Source organism: Ambystoma mexicanum, chromosome 3q (genome assembly GCF_040938575.1).
Source record: "Ambystoma mexicanum isolate Mex_15411 chromosome 3q, UKY_AmexF1_1, whole genome shotgun sequence".
NCBI classification, from domain to species: Eukaryota; Metazoa; Chordata; class Amphibia; order Caudata; family Ambystomatidae; genus Ambystoma; species Ambystoma mexicanum.
Window position 1 is genome coordinate 334,818,468 of NC_090926.1, and position 24,697 is coordinate 334,843,164.

Sequence of the window (24,697 nt, forward strand, 5' to 3'; positions counted from 1 at the left end):
TTCATCTCTAATCATGTACGTCGCTAGTGAATTAGGCAGTCTCAGGATATTTTTCCAGAAATAAGCTTCCAAAGGTTCCCACGCCTTCCAAGAAAGATTCAGAAGTGATTCAGAGCCATATGCCAGGACTGCCACCACCTTTTTTTGTAGAAAGTCCATATCGGCCCATTGCAAATTTCCCATAACGGTTGTGGATGGCTTTCCCGTGATTAGTACATTTTTTCAATTTGTCTTTGAGTAAATTCAGTTGACCTTGTTTGTTGATATTTTTGTTATTGATATTGATATTTTATTTCTATCGCGCTCATACACAAGTGTTTCAGAGCGTGACAAGGCAAAGGAAGGGGAACAGGGGAGGACAAAAACAACGATCTTACTAGGCCCAGTGACATTGAGAATGTGCAAGTGCAGGATAGAGGGGTAAAGGGAGAAGTGCATGGAAGGGGGAATAAAAGGAGAGTGCGGAGCGAGAAGGAAAAAACAAAAATAATAATAAAATAATAAATAAAAAGGCAACAAACAATGGGAGTGTAGCCAGCAAGTGGCAAGTGCTGGGTTTATGGCAGCAGGCCATGTAGGTCTGAAAGTGCAGGAGGAAAAGGGGAGGGCTGTATGGGTACAGATACAGACCCCAGTGCAGGGGGTGGCCCAGAGGCAGTGCGTGAGGGTGGAAGATGAGCAGGTACCTGGGCCCAGAGGACAGAGGGTGGACAGGTACATGGTGCTGAGGGAGAGTAGAATCAACAGGGGAGAGGGGAGGAGAAGGCAGCAGCAAAGAGGAAGGTCTTGAGGTGCTTCCGGAACCAGAGATGGTTCTCCTCAAGTTTTAGAGTGTCAGGTAGGCTGTTCCAGAGGGAGGCCCCAGCCGAAGACAGAGATCTACCCCCAGCTCACTTCTTTGAGAAACGACTGACCCTGAGGGAGTTAGAGGTAGAGGAGCGTAGTGCTCGAGATGGGAGGTATTTGTGGAGGGATAGCTGAAGGTATGTTGGACCCAGGCCCCAGAAAGCCTTGTGGACAATGCAGAGGGTTTTGAATTTAATCCTTGCATCCACTGGGAGCCAATGGAGAGATTTCAGAGCTGGAGAGATACGATCCCAGGGCTTGAGGCCAAGGACAAGTCTCACAGTCCTGTTGTGGATAAGTTGTAAAGGGCGGAGGGTAGAGGCAGGTAGATTAAGAAAGAGGCTGTTGCAATAGTCCAATTTAGAGAGAACCAGAGCTTGGGAGACAGTGAGCTTCTGGGGAATGAGAGGGAAGGAAGAATACCTCTGAGGAGGTGAAGTAGGATGTTTGTCTTTTTTGATACATCAGCGATGTGGGCGGAGAAGGAGAGTGTGGAATCAAAGGTGACGCCAAGGTTCTTGGCCTCACAGGTGGGGATAGAAAGAGGGCCAAGGGAGGCCGGCCAGAGAGTGAGGGAATCAATATCACACTTAGATTGAGGAGAATCCTGCTTCCATCCATCGTTCCTCCGGTCTTGCCGACAGCATTTCGGCGGTGTCATCTCCATTTTGAAACGCTGCATCCTGGGAAGAAAAAAACAAAGGGAAAAGACATTAGTAAGCATTCTCATATCCCAATTCCCCTAAAACAGCAAGAAGAGTCACACGCTTACCTGGACTCAAGCCGCTCATGGTAACTTCAGCTCCGGAGCACGCCATCGACCTATAAAGGGAAATGACAACACAGGTTAGCACATAAGGACAAGAAGGCGCCGCACATCACGCTTTACTCACTGCACCTTATTCTCTCAGCCAGCAGCCATACTGGGACATTGCAGCGGCCTGCAAGGGACAAAGAGGGACATAGGTCAGCACAAGAAAAGGCGAACAGCGCCGTGCATCACGCTTTCACTCACTGCTTAGTGCTCGGCTCCCCTAAGCAGCACAACACCATCAACGACCCCCTCCAACACCTAAAAGGAGAAAGAGGAGACATTATTAGGGGACAAGAGACAAGAAAAGGACAGTTCACCAAGAATCAACAAACCTACCTTGTCGGACTGGAGATACAGCAAGCCCAGACTCATTGGGCCTGCACCAGTGAAGCAACTAGGTCGCGCAGCGCCCACATCAACCAACGCACCCCTGCACCGAAGAGCAAGACGGAGAGCACACAAGAAGACAAGGTGAGGAGAGGACATAGGGGAAGGTTTGGTCCTCAAGGGAAGTCGGGCCAAGCAACCAGAGACAATAAAGTTAAAATCCAGAAATCCTGTATTTCAGGGCCAGTCCCCAGTCGAACAGATTACAGGGAAGGGTTTGAGATTTTGAGTGGTCCAATCAGGCTGAGTGGCGTCCCAGTGGATATCAGGTGAGCATTACAATCTTCAGAGGAAAGGCTCGAATCCCACATTGTGAACCACCCAAATCCGCCATATAGAGCACAAAGAGGAATGGTGCAAGGGCAATCCTTGCTTTATTCCTCTATTGGTTTTAATCTTTTTTTTTCATTAGGGCACCATCCCTGGTTAGTCGCACTTGTATAGTTGTATTTGTATACAAACTTTGAATAGCTTCCAGTAGATCCGGCTGGCAGTTCCACTTTTCTAATTTCGTCCATAAGTGCTCTCGATTTACCATGTTGAATGCTTGTTCCAAATCCATGAATCCTAGATATAACTTGGTGTTGGATTCAAGCGTTCGTAATTTTAGTAAATTCAGGACAAATAAATTCAATGATGTTCCCACTCCCACTGTAAACGCAGTTTGTCTGTTGAAAAGAATCCCTGATGGTGTTGCCCATTTTTTAAGGTCTCAAAGCAGCAATGATGCAAATAACTTCCCTATTTAATCAGGAAGGGCTATAAGCCAGTAGTTGACTGGGTTACTTAGGTCTCCCTTTTTAAAGATCGGGACGATCATAACTTCTTTCCAAGAAGGTGGTAATTTGTTTGTTTTCAGCACTTGGGAGAATAGTAGCATTACTAGATCCACCAAGTGATCTTCGTTTGCTTTTAATGTGTGATTGGAAATACCGTTGGGTCCTGCCGCCCTCGATTTGCTCAACCTCTTGATCATTATTAGAATATGGTCTCGATCAAATTCAATATTCCAGGGAATTTTAGTTTTCTCCTGCCCAGCCAGTTGCATCGCCGCTTTTATTTTCAAAGAGTGCAGTAAAGTGATCCACCCATTGTTCCTCCTAGACTTGTGTTATACATAACGCTGCTTGGAAATTATCCCCATGGTTTATAATGTCCCAAAGATTACTGCTGTTGTTAGTGGATATTGCCGTTAGTATTCTTTCAGCGTCATACTGGGCACGTTTTACTTCTCCAGTTTCTATACTTTTGTTTCAATTTCCGCACTGGATTTTCTTTATCCACCTCTTCAGATCTTTTCAATTTATTTAGGTTTTTCCTGTATTCTTTTCTTTTTAACACCACTTCAGTATTGTAGGCATGATTCTTTTCAATGAGGGGCATCTTATCTGCTCCCTTTTTTATTACAAATTCATTTAACAGCCATCGGTAATCAACTTCTTCTGGGTTCTCAAAGACAAAGTTGTCATATTTCTTCACCAGTTTAGGTATCACATTCTGGTGTATTCGTAGTCTTTTCATATCCCAGGTTACTTCTACTTTATTTGACATCAGGGGCCGAGGCTCTTTTGTTAGTATAGTCAATTCAGTTCTCAGCAGATCGTGATCGCTCTTACTTGTCTTTCTGATCTCAAAAGATTTTATCTACTGTAATAATTTATTAGAGACGAAACAGTAGTCAAGACATGCCCCATTTGGATCTCCATGCCATGTATCAGCCCCTCTGAGATCCCCTAGTGTCTGAGCGTTCAACATTTTCATGTCTCTGATTTCCATTTATTTTATCCAAAGTAGAGCCCTACCGTTGAGCTGAGAGATGGTTTTCACTTTTCTGTCTTTGGATAGCAGTTTTATATTCAAATCCCCACAGATCATTATTAATTTGTCACTTTCATGGAGCATTGCTTCATCCAGTTCTTTCATGATGTCTATTAGATAGCTCTCTGGATTGGGGATTTTTTCACTCCAGTATGTATTTATTAACAAGAAATTAATTGAGCCTTCCTTTAGATGTTTCTGGAGTTCCAAAACTTAGACATAGGCATTTGGGTTACGGTGGGCCATGACCTTAAGTCCATTCCCTATTTTAATTAGAGTCAGTAGGCCAACGAACGGTCTTCCCTTGGTCCCCTCATGGCTGGGTTTATATACACCTCATAGTTTTCACATACAGGTTTGTGCCTAATCCATATTTTCTGGAGACAGACAATTTCATACTCTTCCAGGAAACTGTCTTCTCCTGAATACAGGTGGTGAAAACCACAGGTGTTTCATGAGGCACAAAGAAGACCCTTGTCACTTCCGGTCTTCTCATTCTACGTTGATTTACCTGCAGCTAAGGCTCCAGCCATCCACGCCCAATCCTGGTGTTGTTCACTTGCCGGATTCCTAGATTTCAAGATCTTAACATGTTTCCTTGAGTTGTCTACCATGAATCTAGGAATTGCAGCTTATTTATCCTGGTTCTTTATATCTTCCTTAACAGTGGATTCCAAGTGAGTTCCTTTGATCTTCTCAACTGGATTGGATTTTCTTCCAGCATCATTTTGGGCATTATTCCTTTGTTTATTCTTCTTACCACTGCGATCATCATTGGTATTTGATTCCCTGGTCTTTGGACTCTGTGGTGGTTTATAATACCTAGATTTCTCCCTGTTACCACTTTTAGTGATGCTCTTGTCGTACACTGACAGGTCATAACCCATTCGATCCAATTCCTTTCTCGTTGCTAGGAGTCGATTTTTAATTTCAACTGAAACCAGATGTAGTATTACAACATCCGTCCTCTGTTCACTTTCGAATTCAACTATTCTGATGTAATTTGAGAAAAGATTTCTTAATTTAGACGTTTCCCTTAGTAATTTTACCACTTTTTCTTTATTTAGGATCATTCGTTTTGAGTGACTGGCCATGCTGACTAAACGTACTTTATGCCCCGCATCCTCCTTTGAGGGGAGAGTTTTACCAGTCTTCAGAGGAAAACTTTGGGCACAGGTTTCCTTCATTCTTTTGTCTTCCTTCTCTTTTATCAGGTTTCCCCCCCCCGCTTTGTTCTTATCGGGGCCTTGTCCGACTCTGTGTGGTCTTTGTTTTCAGGTTGCGTGTATTTCTTTCTGTTATCTTCCATAGTAAGGAAGTCCATCAACTTATTATCCTTCTCCTTCAGTCTACCATCGCTTGGCTTTGCATCCTGTTTTCTGTCAACCTTTGGGTTTCTTTTCTGATCTGTTTGTTTCTCTACTGCTTGTGGTTTTGCGAGCTCTTTGCGGATGTTACCTTCAATTTCTTCCCATTTGTCAGAGTTTAAATCATTCCATTCTTCCTTCTCCTGATTGTTTTTAATGGCTACAAGCAGGTCGCTCAGATCGGCCTCAGATTTCTCTTCCTCTGAGTCATTTTCATAACTTTCGTTAAATATTTCTATGGGTTTCTCCTTTTTATTGACCAGCACTGACTCATCGCTGATGACAATTTCACGTCTTGCCTTCTTTGCACATTGGTTAAGTTCCAATTTGGGAGGAGTTCTTATATTCCTAAGGAAGGCTTGTGATCCATTAGACTTTTTTTGTTGTTGGAATTTTCATATTTTGCTCTTTTTTTTCCACTTCCTTAGAGCCCTTTGATTCTGACTGTTTACTTCCCATTCCCACTTTTTTTGGCGTATTCACAATGGGTGTATCAGAGCCAGTTTGGCCCTGGAAAATTGGGAAGTTTGTGTTTGTGTTAATTTTCGCCGCTTGGATCTTAGGGCGAACTACTTTATTGACCACTCTCAGGGAGATACCACTCTCATCAGTTTCTAACTGGATCAGAGCCGGTTTGGCTGATTCTTTCATTACTGGCAGTTGTTCATTTATGGGGCTCGGTGATTTCCCTATGGCTTGTTCCTTCAATTGAGGTTCTAAGCTCGGATTAGGAGCCCGTTCCTCAATGGAAAGACTTTTCGCTGACCTGTCATTGGATCCATTTGTACAAGTGACGACTCCCTCAGTTTTATCATGACATTGTCTCTTCCATTTATAGTCTTCGATGATAACCTCCATTAGTTGCGACTTGTCATTGGTCTCCCTCGCATCAGCTCCGATAGACGGCTTTGTCAAGTGTTACCGCGCTCGGTTTCACTATTTAGTCTCGTATCAAGTCTCTCCGTGAAACACTCCAAATTCTGTAGTTGATTACTTATCTTCTCGTTGCCAGTTTGTAAATCTTGCAGGGAGGCATTTAATGCCTCGTATAATTTTAGAAACAGCGATAGTGAAATAGTCAGGGCCGCCATCATAGTGTTCTGTATATGAGCTATGTCTACCTCAGTTTCCTTTTTACTGTTGGTCATCAGGTCCGGCGGAGTCACCAGTGGTCCCAGTGTTTGCTTCTCCGGGGTTTCAGCTCTCAGGTCAGGGCCCCTTTCCTTGTTCGCATGGAGTGCATTCCGTCTGGTTTAGCAGTACTTGACTACTCTTGAGATGCTGAATATCTCCCGGGCCTCTTAGGGGTCCTGCCAGCACGTCTGACTTTTTTGCCGACATCTGTAAGGTTATATTGTCTAGGGCGGCAATTTTTTCATTTATAAAAGACAGACTCTTTAGTTTCTCTCTGGCAATTCTCCCTGTTAATGCTGTTATATCTTGGGATAATGTTTCTGCTAAAGCGGAGTTAGAGTAAGTTTCAGTCTCTCTGGTCTTAGTGGGTAAATTGAACTTTCCTTTATGCTTCTCTAATAAATGGGAAAGATCATTAGCCAGTGTCTCAGAAATATCCCACAACTTTATTTTTTCTGACTCCAATCCGCGCTTATTAGAACTTTTTTCCATCCATGCCTCTTCTTCGTCCACCTCCCACTCATCTAGATTTTCCCAATTAGTGCTTTCATTTTCATTCATTCGCAGTTTCTTAAGATTGGAATTTAGTACCCTAGAAGTTTGGGCCGATATTGGACGGAACTCCATTGATATGGGCCCAGTTTAGGCATCTTTTTTCTGCACCCCTTGGAGCCCATCTTCATATAAAAATCTGGCATGTTGCTTATCCATAATGTCTAGGCTCTTCAGCAGGCCCTTCGGATTAATGTGGATATCTGCGTTTGGGGTAACACCAGTTACCCCTTTCTGGATTTTCTTGATGCAGTTGCCCACCGCCCTGTCCTCCTTTCGTGACGGGCTAATAGCAGCTTCTAGGTTTGCAATGGGTTCCTCTATCAGATTGTTGTTTTTCCACCCACTTAGTAGGGTGTCCATTAAGATAGGAGCTGCTACCTCAGATAGCTGAGAGGCAGGACAGTCATTTAGTATTGGGGCATTCTCAGAGTCCATGCAGCTTTCAGACCCTGACACCCCACCTCCCGTTTCCTCTGAGCCCCCCTGCGGTGAAGTCCGCAAAGTTTACATGGCAGGATCATGCTGCAGCCTGCTCTGGCATAATGGATAGACGCTAGGGGGCGGGACTTTTCCCTCCAGCGGCTTCGCAGTGCTGCTTGTTTTCCCCGTGCTTTTGGGCTCCATCATCGGCTGGAAGTCAACTAACTCTTCCAAGTCAGGTACAGTCAGACTGCTATTATCTTCACTCATTAGCAATGAACATACCTCGCTTGATAAGGCGTCCGTCCTAGGGTCAACTAGGGTAACCGCCTCCTGCTCCAGTTGCGACCCAGGAACAGCATTGGTGTCTAAATTCTGCTACTCTGCTTCCCTGCTTCATGTTCGAAACAACACTGTTCCCCGCAGGGTCAGCAACAAGCTCCTCCTCTGCCTCATCGTCACTGGGCACAAGTTGTGCTTGGCTAGAGGGAGACAAGGGTGATGGGGATATGGCCGAATGTGAAAGAGAAGTCAGTCGCTTTCTCTCCTCATTTAGCATTCTTGCAGCCTTTGGCTTTTCCATAATTGTCATTTCACTAACTGATTTAAATTTTGACAGAGGTTGTTTTCTCCTACGCACTTCTCCTTGGGCTCCTTCACTCGGGGAAGGCGCCGTTGTGCAGCTCCTCTCATCCCGATGGACGTTGTGCAGCTCCTCTATTAGAGATGGCTAAAAATGGCTGCTCCACCTGCGACCACCACCGAACACCAACAAACACCACTTGCTACCACTTTCGCTCTGCTTTTGCGGGAGGAAGTGGTTTTATGTGGTGTACTGGTGTACTGCAGCAGCTCCGCCTCCAGGGGAGTTAAAGTCCCGGTAGCAGCAAACAGCAAGTGTCTTCTTCCAACACCAACAAACACCGCTTGCTACCACTTTCTCTCTGCTTTCGTGGGAGGAAGTGATTTTATGTGGTGTACTGGTGTATTGCAGCAGCTCCACCTCCGGGGGAGTTAAAGTCCCAGTAGCAGCAAACACTATCACTTTTTTTAATTTTATCTAATGTGCGTAATTACTTTGTTGTGCTTTTGTGATGATCATCAAATAATGCTGATTAATTACTGTAGATATTTAATAGCATCAGTGCTACACCCAGCTATGATTAATGTGACGATAGCCCTGAAGAATGTCTGGCAATTGGAGATATGCCGAGGACAAAAACATGTGGGATTAAAGGGGCCTTGCAAAAGTTGTGTGAATAGACTGTATGGCAAAAGAGGACTTGGCTGGGAGGAACTGGTTGTTAGAGATGACATGCAGTCTGGGATGAGAGTAAGCCACTCACTGTCAGACTTTTAATGTTGGTTCCAAGCTGTTCATGCATTGTGGCATCTGATTTTGTGATGTTTTAAAGTCCACCTAGAGTTCCCCGTCATCTCTCACGTGCCCTAAAAATTGAGATGGTGTTGGATGCTCTAGGCCTGCGCCTCGTACGCCCCCCTCGCACCCATCACCATGTCTCATCAGTGATACTGTCTTCTTGCTGTGTCGTCCTCTCTTTAGTTTTACAAGTCACTCAATATCCGGGTAGCGCTCGTGGGCCTCGAAGTCTGGACGGACGGCAACAAGTGCAATGTGACAGAGAACCCCTACTCCACCCTCTGGTCCTTCCTCTCCTGGCGCCGGAAGCTGCTGTCGCGCAAGAAACACGACAATGCCCAGCTCATCACGTAAGGCCTGTGCGCAGGATTCTGTACAGGGGGCATCGCCTACATGTATGGGGCTCCTTGCAGAGTATTGCCAGTCTTAACAATCAGAAACCCATGAGGACGTGTTCATGCCCACGCTCTGTGTTCTCCAACATTTCAGAAACAGCGGTGACCTCAGAAAACACCTGCCTTAGTCCACCAGTAAAGCAGCCCCAGGCTTAAAACCACACTTACACAAACAAGCAAACACGGTTTGTGCCAATTATGAAACTAGAGGTTTAGTCACAATCCGATACTTTGGATGTATTAACACAAATTGTTATTGTTATTTATGCTTATACCGCGCCAAAGCCCGTAGGCATCCAGGCGCCGAGAGACAGGTATAGTGACCGAGCTGCTATCGAGAATACATACTAATTAAAGAGATATGTTTTCAGTTGTTTCCGGAATGCAAGGAGATCCTTAGTCTTACGCAAGTAAGCCGGTAACGCATTCCATGTCTTCGCTCCTTGAGTGGAAAAAGCCCTGCTGAGCCCACGCGATCGTTTCACTCGATGTTGTCCTAATAAGAAGTCTTCAGCTGACCTAAGGTTTCTTTTTGGCTGATAAATACTAACAACGTTCTTCAGGTAAGTTGGAGCATTCCCAAAAATGCATTTATGGCAGATAGTTAGGAGTTTAAACTGGATTCTGGTTTCCACAGGAAGCCAGTGTCGTTTTTTCCTAGCTGCCGTAGTAGGTTCTGAACGTTTCATCTGGAAGATGATACGGATGGCTTTATTCTGGACTTTTTGTAATTCTTGGATATTAGCTTTGCTTGCCCCACCTAGGAGCGCATTGCAGTAGTCTACACTTGGCAAAATAACGTCTCTTACAAGTTTGGTGCGATTTTCAACTGAAATAAGAGGGGCGACCTGCCTGAGCACTTTAAGATGATAATTTGTGCTCTTAGTAATGGCTGTGACATGGGCTTCACAGTCTAGGCTATTTTCCATGAAGGTGCCCAGAGTTTTAACTTTCTGTATAACCTTAATAGAACTGCCATATATCCTGAAACTTACATACTCTTGGTCCAACTGGGTTAGTGCCTGATGGGGGGCAAATGGCATCAGTTCCGTCTTTAAGGCATTCAAGCAGAGCCAATTGGTGGACATCCACTGCTTTATCAGTAGGTAAACCATATTCACTGTTTGTTGGTCAGCATCGTAATCACCAGTGATATCGAGAACCAACTGAAAGTCATCCGCGTAGTTACAAAAGAAAATCTGAAAAGACTCTAATTCACTACAGAGAGGGAGAATGTAAATATTAAACAATGATGGAGATAAACATGCTCCCTGGGGTACACCACAAGTTATAAGTTGTGATTAAGAAACACTATCCCCCCAGTACACCTGTGACCGTCGGCCCTCCGAGAATGATCTCAACTAAGCTATGGAAAGGGTGCGTGCATTTATATCCTAAAAAAAGGTCTGTGCACGGAGAAGGGCCCCAGTTGGGATTTGTTGCATTTTACACGTCAGAGGGCAGCTAATGGTCTTTTATAGGCTCTGGCATGTGCAGCGTCTCATACAAGTATGTGAGTGTTGCTGCCAGGTGTGGGCGGGAAACGTGTAAACCTATGCCTCCTTCAGTATGGGAATCCCCTCAGAAAGCGTGAGACCCACTCCAGGGTCGGACTGGGACAAGAAATAGGGCCGGGCACCCACAAAAAGTGGCCCAGCCCTCGCCTCACGGCCCTTGACCTCTGATGACATCACCGGAAGTGATGTCATTTGACCCCACCCCAAAGTGACATCCCAGGAAGCGATGAAACACGACCTTTCACCCCTGACAAAACAGGAAGTGGCATCAAATAGCATTGTTCCTAGGTACACTACATTACTGGGAATACAAGCAGACGTCCAAGGCCAAATGATAATGTTATTGTATACCACCTACGCTTAAGCTCTTTTTTTATAGAACAAATATGCATACAATATCACCCAATCTGTGTTGGTACTCTTTTATTGACCTAAGAAGGATGAAAGGCTTTTTTGAAAAAGAAATGTGGAAACAAAATATATTGTTTTCCTTTTTTTTCTTCCAAACCGGCCCAGGCATGGTCAGAAACCGGCCCCCACTCCTCAGGGACGACTTTGGCCCGTCCACGGGCTAAAAGGCAGAGGGGCCAATCCGACCCTGACCCACTCCCACTTTCCCACTCTCTTCGGGTTGTGGAAGAGGTGTCCTGTACAGTTGCTGTCTCTCGCTCACTGTCCTCTGCAGTGTTGACGCCTCACTCTTGCGCAGTGCTGCGATAGTCTGGCCCGCCCTCTCCTGGCGCTCCTCCTTCGCGTATTGTGGTTATATTAAGTCTTTTACAAAGCATACACTCTCCATTCCTGCCGCACTGGTGTAGGGTTTCTGTGTCTACACATGTAAGTAACATGCAATTTCCGAAAAGGAAAGAAGGAAGAGCAGGAGTAGTTATTTGTACCTCAGCCTCCACTTATTGTTTCTAATTGTTTTCTATGTATTGTGTGATCATGCGGCCTCATGGTTACTTTGGTTAATGGAGCTATCTTATGTATGCACACACATATGCCTCAGAACCATGACAATCATGTAGTGCTTCTCAGTTTATTCTGGATCCAAACAGTAATGGCTGGATAAATCCCAAATAAAGATACTTATACAGATGTTCTGTCAATTTGACGCATGTAAATGACTTCACAAATTTGCATTTCAGTTACATTGTTCAGGATAATTGAGTTTTGGTTTAGTCGGAGCGGGAGGGAGAACAGTCGACAAATGTTTAGGACATAATTTATGGCATTGTAATCGTGCTACCTGTATATATCAATCAATGATTGCATATCTGCACAACTCGAGTCGCTATGTTATTGAACAAGAGCCTACCCTAATTTGTTACTGGGTGCCCGCCTCAATTGGCAAAACTTGAGAGGGTGGACTGTGAGCTGAGTGGGGTATTCTGGCAGGGTCTCCAGATCTCCTCTAATAGAGTTCCGGCAGGCGATAATCCATGCAATAGGATTATATACCTGGTCCTTCGCTGCTCCCCTCCCGAGGGATTGATTGCATGTGGATTTCCTCTTTCTTTTCTTTACGTACACGCCGTATGCTCACTTCTCAAATGCCCACCCACTATCAAACAGTGATTCTCTATGCATGGCACCGGGATGACTGGGCATTGGTTTTAAAATGTTATGACAAGCGGAAGGACACTTGTGTTGCTGATATCCACATTGTGCCAATTTAACCACCTCCACATCCTTAAAATCCACCCGTATCACCTTTGACACCACTAAAACTCTTATCTCCACCTCTGTCCTCAGCAAAGTACACTACTGCCCCCACCGCCTCATGGGACTCCCACACTACTCCTTAGCTGCACTTGTCTTCCTGTCTGTCCCTTCCTGGACCCTCTTAAATCTCCGCCAATCCTCACACACCCATGTGCATGGTCTAAAGGCAGGGCGGCTGTCCATCTTCAAGCATTGCCTCCTTAAATGTCTTTTTCTTGGCTACGAGTCGATGCATGGGCAAGTCCCCACCCCTAGCCTGGCTTGCTCATCTCTCACAACTCACTTCCTCAAACACCTCAATCGCTTCTCTCTACCCGTCCTCCCAACGCCACCACTCGCGTTTGCTTCTCTGCCCTGCTCTGTCCCCACTACTGGAGCCCTCGGACACCAAGTCCATTGCCACGCTTTGCAGCTTCAGGTCTGTCCTGGAGAGGCGCCTCCTTGCCTTCCCACCCTTTTAGCTGTAAATACTGAAAAGGATAATCTTGTACCATATGTGTATACCTCAAATGATTATTCCTGTAATCTACTGGTCTGTCCATAGGCCAGGGCTGTCGCCTCTTGCTGCCCTGGGGATTCCTTACTGCACTTGGTTGCTGTACATCTCCCGAAGTCTCACCTACCAGTGCCTGGCACCTGTCCATGGCATGGGCCCGGTCAGCTATTCATGTTCCTGTGCACAGTTTCTCGTCGAAGATCTCCTCCCTATTCAAATGAACACAACAACATAACATTCTGAAAAAGAGTTCTTACGCATTTATTTCACATTATTGATGTTCGGGGCTTGGTACAAATAGTACCCCTTGCCAGGGCAGTTTGCAAATTTTTTACGGCTTTGCAGGGGTTTTCTGGCACATTTGAAAATGAAATGTTTTTGTTCTGGGTGCAAAAATGGCTAAAAGCTGGCTGGTCTGCTGAGCCTGTGTCGCTGGCGCGCAGCTGGCTTGTGTGGGCAGTGTGTTCCCTGGCTCATGCTTCCGTTATGTCTCTCTGCTTTTCCAGCGGTCGTGCCTTCCAGGGGACCACCATCGGCTTGGCCCCACTGCTGGCGATGTGCTCCGTCTACCAATCCGGAGGGGTGAACATGGTGAGCTTGACGCGCCACTCTCTTATCCTTCCCCCGGAACTGCGATGATGTACTCACCCTCCTGCCCAGGAAAACTTGCTCTGCACCAAAAACCCAGCCGTCCTCCCTCATAACTGACGGATTCTCCCTGCTCCCTCCAGTGAAAGTCCCATCTTACACTGAGCCCTCCACCCCAGTGTTCTCTTCTCATCCTGCCTCTGAACTTACCCATCCATCATCAGCCTCGCCTCTTTGCCTTTGAGTTTCTCAATGCTGAAATATGTGCCACCAGAGCTTCGCCTTTCCCACTGATTCCTTCTTGTACACCCAAACCAATCCTTTTTTGGGGTTTGAGGGGGCTTGCCCACCTGACCTTGACTCCCCCATTTCCTCTGTTCCCCTGGCTGTCCAAGCTATGCCTGTTCCCACTGCTCACTCAACACATGGTGGCTAAACACCAGCTGATCTGTCCCTAATCCCCATGTTTCTATCCCCACAGGATCACTCGGATAACAGCGTTGGCATTGCCTCCACCATGGCCCATGAGATGGGACACAACTTTGGGATGAGTCACGACGCTTCTGGCTGCTGCACTGCCAGCGCTGCTGAAGGGGGTTGTATCATGGCAGCAGCCACCGGGTAAGATTTTGCAATCACTCCCACAGATCCCATGGTCTGCCTTTTGCCACACTGCTCAATGTGCTGGGTGTTTAGTGGCCCTGAGTGCGATTCCTTGTCATGTGTGGGATATGTGGGTACCAACCGAGCTCCTGTAAGTATGGCAGGTTTGGGACTCCAAAATTCAGACTAGGTTTCCTATTCCCTTGTAAGTATGGGTAAACAGGCCTGAGCCACGCCCACTCCCAGACACCAGGCCTTACCTTCCAGCTCAGCTTAGTCCATTTTTTTGTGCAGCAACAGAAGAAGATCTAGGACACTTGTAGATCTTGTATCTTAAAAGCTGGTCTCATTTAATTTGTTTCTATTATATCCCTGTGATGTTTCCTTTCACTGATTGACTTCTTTTATACATTTCATTTTCCTACTGTTTTAAGAGTTGCAAACTGTGCAATTAGCCTTTTTCCATGTCTGATCATCACTCCTCCTCTTTGAAGTGCTGAGTTCAGTTATTCTACTCTCGACAAGCAAACAGTCACCCTGATAACACAGATTCAAGGTGGGATGTTCGAGCCAACCTATGAGCAAACCACTGTAAGGGTTCCTCTTGCATGTCATGTCCAGAAGCAACGTGGGTTAAGAGACATTCTAGCCCCCAACCATGTAGTCAGTGGTGGAAATGGAAAACATTTGGTGGGGGATCCCACAAGGGCAGGGGTGGGGTGGAGTTTGGGGGGACACTGTCCGAGGAGGCAGGGTTTCTCCTGTATGGGGTCTGTCATGGATTCACATACTCATGAATATTCCCCGTCGTCAGGCTGGGAATCCTCTGTAAAGAAAAAATCAGTATCAGTTTTGTTTCTGATCTGTCTTTCTTAGTAGTAACCAATCATTGATCTCTGGGTCATACTTCCCACAGCCAATGACTGTCCTCTCCCTAAGCCCCTCCCCTGACAGCCATCCTCAGATTTTTACCACACGTTCAAGTGTTGGGAGTCCTCGTGCTTTAGCTCTTGAGCTTGCTGCGTTTTTGCACTTGTTTTCAGGAGATTTTCTCCTTTTTCGGTTAAACAGAGCCTCAAGCTCCACCGTTTCTCCATCCGATCAACGGGGACCCATTTCGGATTTTCTATGCCCCTCAAGGGTGAAGTTTTCGTCGAGTTACCCTTCTTGGAGGAGTCCAGAAGTTTCTGAGGCCTACACGGACATGGCCCAGGAGAAAGGAAGCTCGACGCCAGGAAAGCTGTTCAGGGTTTGTCCTGGATGCCAGCTACAGAATGTAAGTATTCGAAATGCCTCTACTGCCTTCATGAGGACAAAATTTTGCGGGAACATGTCGGAGCGGACCATGAAGGATCGACATCTTCGCCTCTCCAATTGGCTGGAAGGGAAGAGCCCGTCAGGTGAGAAGAAGAAGAAGAAGTCCGAGCGGTCTTCTAAGTCCTGTGAGGGTGCCCTGGCGACGGAGGCCCAACAGAAGGCAAAGCACTGCAAGTCCTCGGGCACAGGGAGTGCCGAATGGTCAGGCTCCTCGGCTGCCAGACACGGCGCATCCTCTCCAGCACCATCAACCACGGGCCAACGCTCTGGCTCGGGGAAGAGGAAAGCCGAGAACCCGGCAAAGCTTCTGGAGAGGACCCGGTCGGGCTCGAAGGATCCAGCCGAGGGGGAGCGAGGCGGTGACCCTCCCCCCAAGGTGAAGGCCACAGGGCCACAGAAGGTGGTGAAGGCCTTGATTCACCCAGCTAAGGCCTCTATCCAGGAAGTCGCGGCGGCCCTGATGCAGCCTGTGGAGGCTGCATCAGTGGAGGTGAACTCGAGGCCCAGAGTTTCCCTGCCACCGCGGAGGGAAGCCTCTTTCAGGCCCATCGAGAAGACCCCCGTGAAGACCCCGGCGGAAAAAGAGGGGGGGGCGGTGGCCATCGTGGATACAGACACGACCTCCGAGGAGGAGCTGGTTGAAGTCTTGCAGGGCCTCAACGAGGGCGTTGAGGAGGCCCACGACGAGAGCGACAGCAGTGCCGACGAGGTTCCAAGTCAACTGTCGCGCCCGTCGCTTCCGGAGCCACAGGACAACTCGGCGGCCATTTTGTTGGCAATACAATCCTTATGTACGGAGATAAGGACGAGATTGCCCCTACCTCCGATGGAGGAGCCGGAGCCAGGCCCGACGAAGGAGTCAGACCCAGGCCCGTCGGGAAGTCCCCCAAGCAAGAGGAGACGGACCCATCCAGCCCCGCCGTTTCAGCCCTCTCGGCCTGCTCAACCTTTGCCCCCATCACCCGTCCCTGGGGATGACACGGGAACAGACACGGCCGCGATGGGCCTGGATGACGACGACGGTGACGATGGGACGGATCTCACATCACCTCCGACTCGGGCCTCCCCGCCCAACGAGATTGGGTCCTTCCACGCTATGATTGCCATGGCATCCGAGCTTTTCCAGCTCTGCCCCGAAGAGAAGAAGAAGGAGGGGTTCCTTTACCAACAGCGCGAGGCCAAGAGGAAGACGGTCCTCGCCGCGCCTCTGCTGGATGACATCTGGGACGAGGGACTCCCCCTTCTCAAGAACCTGTCTACCGCGCCTACTAAGAGGGATCGGTATGAGAAGAAGTACCGGGTCCCCGACGCGCCCCCCCTGTGCCTTAGGGTGCAACCGACCCCTGACTCGGTCGTCTCACGACGGCCAAGAAGAAAGCGGGGGGCATCGGCCTCAAGGTCAACTTCCCCGCCGGACGGCGAAGGAAAGAAGCTCGATGTGATGGGACGATGAGTTATCCTGTCGGCGGCCAACGCCCTTGCGATCGTGGCCCGCTACGACGGGAGTTGTGGTACAAGATCGCCCCCCTGTTGGACTTCCTACCGGACGACAAGAGGGCGGAGGCCCTGGAGATCTTGCAGGAAGGTGAGGTGGCTTCGGACCACGCCATAACGGTGGCAACGGACATTGCCGACACCGGTTTCTGCCAGCTAGGCAACGTCGTTTGCCTTAGATGGCGTGGGTGGCTCAAGGTGACGGATTTCTGCCAGAACGTACAAACCAAGGTGTTGGACATGCCCTTCAACGGGAACAACCTGTTTGGGAAAACAGTGGATGAGTCCCTCCAAGCCATCAAGGAGGACACGGAGACGGCTCGGGCCCTAGGAGTTCTCCATCAACGACCGCTGTCCTTTCCGAGCTCCGGAGGCAAGCAAGGTGCCTCCAAGGGATTCAGTGGTTGCTCCTCTACGTACCGCCAGGCGGTCCGCTCCTCGTCGCAAGAAGCCTATAGGGGATGAGGCAAGTCGGGTGGATCTCGTCTTCGTCGCCAGGGAGGCCAAGGTGGCAAGGCGTCCTCCAAGCAAGACTGAACCGACAGCGGTGTCGGCCCCCCACCGAAGCACCCCGGTGGGAGGCCATCTGGCGAAGTTCGTCAGCGTGTGGGAGTCCATCTCCACCCACCCTTTGGGTGCCGGATGCCCTGGCCCAGGGGCACACCCTCGAGTTTCTAAAAAAGTGCCCCCGCATTCCTCCCGTGGCCAGGAAGGAAAACCACATCCCTCAACTACTACTGGAGGTAAGGGCAATGCTCAAGAAAGGTGCCATCGAGCTCGTCCCGAAGAGGCTCCGGGGCTCCGGAGTATACTCAAGGTACTTCCTCGTGAAAAAGAAGACAGGAGGATGGCCGCCCATCCTGGACCTGCAACGACTGAACAAGTACATCAAGGCACAGAGGTTCCGGATGGTCACCCTCCAGCACATGCTGGGACAGCTGGAGGAGGGCGATTTCCTGTCGTTGTTGGATTTGGAGTATGCATATTTCCACATCCCCATTCTAAAAGGACTCCGAAAGTTCCTCAGGTTCGTGGTCCAAGGACGGCACTACCAGTTCAAGGCCCTTTCGTTCGGATTGAAGTCGGCACCCAGGGTTTTCTCCAAGTGCATCACACCAGTGGTGGCGCGGCTGCGCCTGCAGGGGATCCATGTCTACCCCTACCTGGACGATTGGCTCATCCGTGCAGGGACAAGGGAGCTCGCCGTAGAACACACAGCACAGACCGTCCAGCGGACCTGGGGTTCTCCATCAACTTCCCAAAATCCCACCTGGTCCCCTCGCAAGTCGCACTATTTCTGGAAGCCAAGCTCGACACAGTGGTGCATCTGGCCTCGCCGTCGGAGGAAAGGACAAAGGCCATCCTGGGCAAGGTGCAGCGTCTGCTGGCCACGGACGTGGCCAGGGTGAGGTCCATCAAGTCCTTCATCAGGATGATGTCCTCTTGCATAAATCTCATGCGCCTGTGCAGGCTTCGGATGCCTCCTCTACAGGAGTTCCCCGACGCCCGCTGGATCCAAGCGACGGGCAGCTTCGAGGACAGGATCCCTCTCAACGAGACCTTCCGACGAGCGATCCGGTGGTGGGGCACCCATGCTCATCTGGCGGCAGGGACAGACTTACAGACCCCGGCCCACCAGGTAACGGTGACGACGGATGCCTCCCTGGAGGGGTGGGGAGCGTACACCGGTGATCTTCATGCGAGAGGCCTCTGGCTCCCGGAGGAGAAGCCGCTCCACATCAACATCCTGGAGCTCCGTGCAGTGTTCTGGGCCCTCAGGTCCTTTCTCCCGTCGCTCAAGGGCAAGGTGGTGAGGATCTTCACTGACAACACCACCACGATGTTCTACATTCGGAAGCAGGGCGGAACCAGATCCCCTGCCCTATCCAAGGAAGCCCAGGATATGTGGCACTGGGCCGTTGCCCAAGGGATGTTTCTGGTGCCGTTTCATCTGGCAGGGATAAAAAACACCATTGCCGACTCACTCAGCAGAGAGCTGCGCTCGTGCCACAAGTGGGAACTACGCCAGGATCAAGTGGATCGACTCTTTCAGCGATGGGGCAAACCCCGGATCGACCTGTTCATGATGGCGACACACTCCAAATGCCAGAGGTTCGCCAGCAGGTTTCCCCAGCCGCGGAGCATGGGCGATGCCTTCTCGTTCCCCTGGGACGGCCTGCTCCTATATGTGTTCCCTCCGTTTCCATTGCTGCTCCGACTCATCAACCAGCTCAAGAGGTCCCGGTGCAAGATGATCCTCGTCTCACCAGCGTGGCTGAGGCAGATCTGGTTCCCGGACCTTCTTGACTTGTCAGCGTCCCCACCGGTCAAGCTGCCGATGGACGCAGATCTTCTTTCCAGAGGAGGAGGCGCCATCCTTCATCACGACCCGGAGTCGCTGAACTTGCAGGCCTGGCTCCTGCAGCACTAGAGTTTGGAGGGTACGATATCCCGGCTGACTGCAGAGAGGTTCTTGCAAAGGCCAGGGCATCCACAACTCTTAAGTGCTACGGACACAAGTGGAAGAGGTTCTCTGTCTGGTGCCGTGCACAGAAGATCAACCCTCTACGGATTACGGCACCTCAAGTGCTACCATACCTACTGTCGCTGGCCAAGGCTGGACTAGCTTACGCTTCCATCAAGATACATCTGGCGGCGATCTCCCGATACACCAGAACTACAGGACGGCCGTCCTTGTGGTCTCATCGACTGGTGAAGGAATTTATGAAAGGACTGTTCCGATCGTTCCCGCCGGTGAAGGCTCCAGCCCCGGAGTGGGAGCTCAACGTGATGCTGACCAGGCTCATGGGGCTGCCATTCGAGCCTTTGCATTCGGCTCCTTTGAAGTTCCTGTTGTGGAAGACAGCGTTCCTGGTGGCCATCACCTCTGCACGACGCGTGGGAGAGATTCAGGCCCTATCCTGCAAGTCCCCATACTTGACTTTTCACGATACGAGGGTGGTGCTGAGGACGCACCCCTCCTTCATGCCCAAGGTGCCGTCCAACTTCCATCTTAACGAGCCCTTGGTGTTACCAGTTTTCTTCCCGTCGCCTTCGTCACCGGCCGGGAGGACTTTGCACTCGCTGGATGTAGCTAGAGTGCTTAAGTTCTACGTGGACCTAACAAAGAGTTTTCGGAAGACATCAAAGCTGTTTGTGAACTTTGGACCTGTGAACCAGGGGAAGGCTCTCTCGAAGGCTTCCATTTCCAGGTGGCTCCCCGGCTGCATCATGCACTGTCACCAGTTGGCAAACCGACCGTTGCCCGGCCGTCTGAGAGCCCATTTGACCAGAGCGATCGCTGCTACTACAGCGTTCTTGTCTGGTGTGCCCCTGCTGGACATCTGCAGGGCTGCTACATGGAGGTCGACGTACACCTTCATGAGATTCTACTGCATTGATCGGGATTCCAGGGAGGAGTCCAGAGTCAGCCAAGCAGTGCTGCGCAACCTGTTCGCCTGAAGGTGGGCCTGGTGGGGAGGTAAGAGTTGCTCAATGTTGAGTTTATGTAATGCTTAATGTTGAGCCTTTTGCCACCTCCCGTGGTTGTGCATGTGTGTACTGCTATGTATTCTTATATTCATGAGCATGTGAATCCATGCCAGACCCATGCTGGAGAACAACAGTTACAGGTAAGTAACTTGTTCCTTAGAGGGGGCGGAGCTGGCAGTTGACCTCTGATCAAATGAATCTTTGAGCCTAATTCACAGAGCATTTCCCAAGGTGGTTTTGTAATTATAAAACGCTTCTGTGAATCAGGCTATTTATTTGGTTACTTACCTGTAACTGTTGTTCTCCAGCATGGGTCTGGCATGGATTCACATGCGAACCCTCCCTCCTTTCCTGCTGCGGCTCTTCACTTGGTCATACTACCACTTTACGTGCTACCAAATCTGAGGATGGCTGCCAGGGGAGGGGCTTAGGGAGAGGACAGTCATTGGCTGTGGGCAGTATGACCCAGAGATCAGTGATTGGTTACTACTAAGAAAGACAGATCAGAAACGAAACTGATACTGATTTTTTCTTTACCGAGGGTTCCCAGCCTGACGACGGGGAATATTCATGAGCATGTGAATCCATGCCAGACCCATGCTGGTGAACAACAGTTACAGGTAAGTAACTTGTTCCTTAGAGGGGGCGGAGCTGGCAGTTGACCTCTGATCAAATGAATCTTTGAGCCTAATTCACAGAGCGTTTCCCAAGGTGGTTTTGTAATTATAAAACGCTTCTGTGACTCAGGCTATTTTTTGGTTTATAGCTGTTCTGATGAAGAATTGTTTAATAGCCAGGGCCGGGTTTCTAAAAAAATAAAACTAAAAAATAAATAAAACAACCCCCCTCGGGTCTGTGAGGGGGACAGAGCCTGAGGGCATAATTCCAGGAAGTGACGTCCTGGACGTCTGGTCACCCTGCAACAAGTTGGATAATTTGCAGGCCTCTGAATGTTTCCTTAGCAGCCGGGGTCTGTTTGGGAGTGCAGGCCAGGCCATCCTCGTAGTGGGGCGGAGCCAGAAGAGCGCTCATGGCGGCAATGAGCTGGTCCCCCCCTACTCCATGCCGTCGCAGGCACTTTTTTTTTTAAAGTTTCCCTGCCCAGAGCATGGGTTTGGGGTGGTTGACTCTGTCCGGATCCTGAGATCCGGCTACACATCTGGTGCTGGATCTCAAATCCGGCGAGAGCTGGCCCAATCACCAGCGCCGACTGTAGTAAGGCATAAGCTCGGGCAGTGTCATAACAAAGGTGACGTGGTAAGAGAGATAAGACGTTCAAATCTAGAATCTGAAAAGTACAAAGAACATCTTTTCTATTAATGCATATGGCTCTGACATTCTGAGCATCTCAATGGAAATGGACACACTCTGGAATTCTTGCATCAGAGTCTAGAGTTGTCTGAAAGAGCTGTGCTACTTGGCTGCAAGTCAGTTCTTCCCACCTCCCTGCCATGTCTTGCAGCACTGCCCAACAGATGAGGCGGAGAGGTCAGAGCGCTTTGTAGACCTCTCGCTCTGTCTTCATCTGTGCCCATGGACATGTGATAGCCCAGTCGGAAGTTACTTTGGAGCCTGCTGGCAAAAGCAGCTGGGATTAAGATGGAGGCCGCGCCAGGTGCATCTATTCATATCGTCTAGCTCGTGACACTCAGCAACAATTTCATTTTTGGTGCTTCTGGAGCCATTGCAGTGCGTAACCTTTGCAGCACACTTTGCTACACTGCAGCTGTACTTTGTTGTAGAAGCAGGAAAGACAATGCTAGCAGGAAAGACAATGCTATGTAACATGGGTCTAATGATGCTTGTTGTTTTATTAGGTTTAATTTCACATGATTTGTGATTGATTTATTTGCGAAAAATAGATTCACCATAGCGTTTGGTGGGTACAGACAGAGGCTTACAAGAATAAGTGGTGTGTGTCCTTGGCAGAGATTTCTACATTTTTCATAAGTGGATATGTGTTGGGAAGCTTAAAGTATCAATGGAGACCGAGGGCCAACATTCTGGCCCGCCTGCCCATTGGTGTGCACCTAACACTACAGTGGTGCATCAGAACCAAAACCCACCCCAATGGATTCAAGTTGTGAGCATCATGAGTCCATATGTTGAACCTTCACCTGAGAAATCATATTGCTTACATAGTCTGCTCTAGGGTCATGACAGCCACATATTCTCCCCATCCTTCTGCAAATCCAATTCTTTGTTGGCAGGACCATGCTCCAGTCTCCCAAATGTTGACCTTCACCAGTCCCTCATCTGGACACTTGAACTTCTGCATAAGGTGCAGCCAAGCTTAGCCCATCTCCAGTGGCCTTTACTGAGGCCTGGCCCCAGCAAATTGATGGACCTTTCAGGATCTGTGTATTCACATTTCCTCCTGGAACCGGCAGGCCTGTGCATCCAGCACTGCTGATCCGCACTAAAAAAAATCACTTTAGATCTGTGATCAGGAATGTGCTTGGCTAATCTTGCTACTTTTACAATCTTGAATAGATCTTTATTTTATTAAATTTGGTTTTTATTGGCATTTTGAATATTTAAACAAGAAAACATTGCCCCTTCCGACCTCCCCCTTCCTCTTTCCCCGAGCCCCTGCTATCCCAGAGCTGCTCCACCTTATTATACATATGATACAAAGCGGTTTCCTGTTTTATCGGTTGATTAAAAGTAATTCAAGCAATGTCCAAAATTCGAATGTTCTGCGGGCACATTTGAATACGATAATCATCCCTTAAATATTGCAGCAATACTCCCCAATCTGTTCTAAATTGTTGGATGTCCTCTTGAATTCTATAGGTAACCCAGTCCATAGCCAAGATGTGCCAAATTTTAAATATCCATTCATGATGGGTAGGAGAGGCCTCCTGCTTCCAGTTCCGGGCTAACACCAGTAAGGCTCCCAAACTCAAAACCATACATGCCTTGAAACGCGCCCTTCCTCTTGGTGCTTTATCCTTTGACCAAAGGCCTATAAGACATTCCTCAATCCCCATGGGTGTGTCTGTCCCTACCACCACCTGCATTGTCTCGCGTTCTTGACCCCAAAATGCTTTCAAGGCCAAACAAGACCACCAAATGTCTCCGCCAGCAGCCCGGGGATGTCTCAGATACATAAATATAAGTCTCTCCGGAGTATAGTGCCATAGAGTGAGGGTTTTATACCACATTTCCCTAAATTGGATGGATCGAGTAAGCTTTGGGATATTGCCCCATAACACCTCCCACTCCTCCTCTAATATATGTCGATCAAGAGTAGATTCCCACATATCCATATAAGACCACCTTTCCGTGGACCCCCTTCAGCTATCAAAGCATAAAATGCGGATATTAGATGTGAATCTCTTGTCTGAGTTGTTATATATTTTTCAAATGCAGTATGTTACCTACTAGCTGCTGATTTATTAAGGGGATGTACAACCCAATGTCGAAGTTTATAATAGCTAAGCCTGTTCTCTTCCTTAAGACCAAAAGCCTGTTTAGATTGCTCAAAGGTTTTAACTTCCTTTCCCTCCATCATATCCCTTAACCTTAAACAACATGCCTCCTTCCATTTCCTAAATGCTTGTGCATCCCTCCCTGGTGTAAACTGGGGATTCCCGAACAATTGCATGAAAGGGCCCGGATGTTGTTGAGATATGCCTCTGCTTTATCACCTCATCCCACACTTCCCCCACTAGTGCGGTGATCCACAATGCCTTCATGCTAGGAGGTCGGTCCGCTTTAGTTAACCATAAAAACCACATCACATGCAAACCCTACCACTGCTTTATCCATGGAAACCCAAAGTTTACTTTCGTCCGCCGACAACCAGAATTTCATCACCCGCAGTGGGCTGCCCAATAATACAGTCTAATATAGGGAACTGCCATTTCTCCCCTATTCCTCTGGCCATTAAAGTTAGCAGGGCCAACCAGGGGCTCTTATTACACCAAATGAATGTGGATATTAGATGACTGAGTGACTTAAAAAAGTTCCCGGGGAGGGACACCAGCAGGGCCTGAAAATAGTAAAGAAAATGTGGAAGGGTCACCATTTTAATCAATTCCATGCGCCCCATCCACGAAATATGTAACGGATTCCATCGTCACAAGTCGGTTTTGAGTGTGCTAAGTAATCGGAAATAATTCTCTTCATATAACGTAGCCATAGAATTCATAATGTGAATCCCTAGATATTTGATTTTATCCACCGACCATTGAAATTGAGTGCCCCCCCGTATCTCCCATTCCTTTTTCCTTGATAGTGAGAGATTTTATATCTCTGATTTGTATGTATTACTTTTTAATCCCGAGACTTCCCCAAAGAGAGCCAGCTCCAAAGCTACCGCTTTTAAGGACTTCACTGGATA

General features: G+C 48.5%; 1 protein-coding gene across 3 annotated transcripts in view; it reads left to right on the forward strand.

Moving 5' to 3' along the window:
- The window catches only part of ADAM19 (ADAM metallopeptidase domain 19), a 378,374-nt gene that overhangs the window by 236,669 nt on the left and 117,008 nt on the right, over window positions 1–24,697 (forward strand). For all 3 annotated transcript variants that reach the window (XM_069653928.1, XM_069653926.1, XM_069653927.1), the window contains exons 9-11: window positions 8,906–9,072; window positions 13,362–13,446; window positions 13,925–14,064. In XM_069653928.1, coding sequence (XP_069510029.1) covers window positions 8,906–9,072; window positions 13,362–13,446; window positions 13,925–14,064 — 392 coding nt within the window. The remainder of the gene's footprint in view (window positions 1–8,905; window positions 9,073–13,361; window positions 13,447–13,924; window positions 14,065–24,697) is intronic.